The sequence below is a fragment of the Trichinella spiralis genome (genome assembly GCF_000181795.1).
Source record: "Trichinella spiralis strain ISS 195 chromosome Unknown Scfld6515, whole genome shotgun sequence".
Lineage (NCBI taxonomy): Eukaryota > Metazoa > Nematoda > Enoplea > Trichinellida > Trichinellidae > Trichinella > Trichinella spiralis.
In genome coordinates, this window is record NW_003533454.1 from 8,199 (window position 1) to 10,103 (window position 1,905).

General features: G+C 40.9%; 1 protein-coding gene across 1 annotated transcript; it reads right to left on the reverse strand.

Annotated features, from left to right (window-relative positions):
• Window positions 1-144: 144 nt before the first annotated feature.
• Tsp_12334 (conserved hypothetical protein) lies at window positions 145-699 on the reverse strand. Its single transcript, XM_003366131.1, has 2 exons — window positions 358-699; window positions 145-213 (listed from the first exon to the last, which is right to left on the reverse strand). The coding sequence occupies exons 1-2, from the start codon at window positions 697-699 to the stop codon at window positions 145-147; spliced, it is 411 nt and encodes a 136-aa protein (XP_003366179.1).
• Between the last annotated feature and the right edge of the window lie 1,206 nt (window positions 700-1,905).

The window sequence follows — 1,905 nt, forward strand, 5'->3', positions numbered from 1 at the left end:
TACCCCGATAGAATTCGGTTCGGTGTAGTTAGGTTGCCCCCCCGCCCGGGGTTAGTTTTTCGGGCGGGCTTGTTTCCACCGCCCACCTGATCGGCGGGGTAATGCTGCCCCCCGCTCAAGCCAGGATCGAAGGATCCACGAAATTTAGTGACTTCTTTGGAGATTTTTTTTTCGGATGCACTGCTGGCGTTGGAACTGATCCCCAAAAGGGCCCTGGAATTGGGAGGGTTATCTCCCGTGGAATGTTGGTTAATTTTGGGATTGGCCCTGGTCGGAGTTTAGTCTTGGGGATCGTTGTTTTTGGTGGCTGGGGGGTGGGGTAATTTCGGGTCGACGAGGGGGGTTTAAAAAAAAAACCAGCAGTTCGTCGGCCTGACGTTGGGTGGTTTTGAGCTTGTCGATCAGTTCGTCGAATTCTATTATTGCGGGATTTCTTTCTTCCTCCGGCAAGCTATTTAAGTAACGTTGCCGGGATTCAAAAAATAGTTGTGTTGCACGTCCCAACGTTTTGGTTGCTTCGCGCATGGCTTCTACATCCGTGCGTCCAGCGCAAAGTCTTTGCAGTCGATCTATCCAGTACTGCAGTGCCGATCCTTCGGCATCATATGCTCTGGTTCGGCTCCTTGGGCTGGCCATGTTTCCTGTCCGGTTATTCGTGGGAGATGTTCGATTGTTGATGGTATCACGAGTTGGATCCATAGGTCGCTGGTTCGAATCCGGCTCGGAGGACCAGAAAATGTTGGAAAATCTTTAGTTTGAACTTGAGGATCCTTTTTGTAGTGGACTGTATGTATTAATTATAGAATATCAGTGACAACGGGTTTGACTAAGAATCGGTTTATTCAGAACAAAACAGTGAGTAATACAATGAGATAGCAAGAGAAACGGTTCAGGCGGTGTTCGAGACGGTGTGTACCGTGTGATTTTCTTAATGTTGGTGTTAATGTTCCCTCCTCCCTCCGCACTTGTATTTATATCTTTTTCTTGACCTCACTCCGCGTCTGGCGACCTAAATCATCGGAAGGTAATTAGAAAATCGGCGTGGTTGCGCAATCTCTTAGACTGTGCAGCTTAGCCGGGGTCTGAACAGGCGTGCTGTCAGCCGCATTTCACTTTGATGCTTTTTCAGCAACTGGCCACCGGAGTTGTGGCAGATATATAACAGGACGCTGACCTTTTCACCTCTTAATTGCTATTCCATTGTTTTCCATTGAGAAAAACAAGGGGTGCAACTGGCGTTGCGCAACTGTTGTTTTCGTACCAGGATCAATGTTTTGTTGCCACGGGTATTTTTAGATAGTGATGGGCAAGTATTGAGAAAAGATTTCTCAACATTTATCTTTCAGACAAAAAGTAATCTTAAAATGCAGACAGATTACTTACTGCATTAGATACCATGAATTCATTTGCGCATTACAATACTGTAAATTAATCAAAAGGAATTTTTTTTAATGAAAGTTTTTAATTTGTACAGAAAGTTATTATACATCGGTTCAATACATTTTTAAATTCAATTTGTATATAATTTTTTAATGTTGACTGTTTTTACGTCATTTTGAGTAATAAATTAAAATTACTCTTACTTAAAATAAGTTTTGCAGAACAATAACAGCTGGCATAAAAATGGGCAGTTCCAAAATTTTGATTTCTGGGCGTTTTATGACAGCAGTTGTCGAGATTTTTCCCTTTCGTTAAAATGCGAAACTGAAAAGGTCAAGTATATAATATAGTATACAGTAAATATTTTGACATCGTTAATTTTGAAATCTTTATTAACAAACAGATGCTTAATTATAAGATAAGATTTTAGTGTTTCAAGTCAATTAATAAATGGAAATAAAAAAATTTAATAATTACGTCAAATTCTAAACAAATTATGCAATCTTATCCTGACACATGTTCACT

Coding starts and splice junctions, on each gene's coding strand:
- Tsp_12334 (XM_003366131.1), bottom strand. CDS start 699: ATGGATCCAACTCGTGATACCATCAACAATCGAACATCTCCCACGAAT. Junction 214..357: donor GTCAGGCCGACGAACTGCTG/GTTTTTTTTTTA, acceptor TCCCAATTCCAG/GGCCCTTTTGGGGATCAGTT.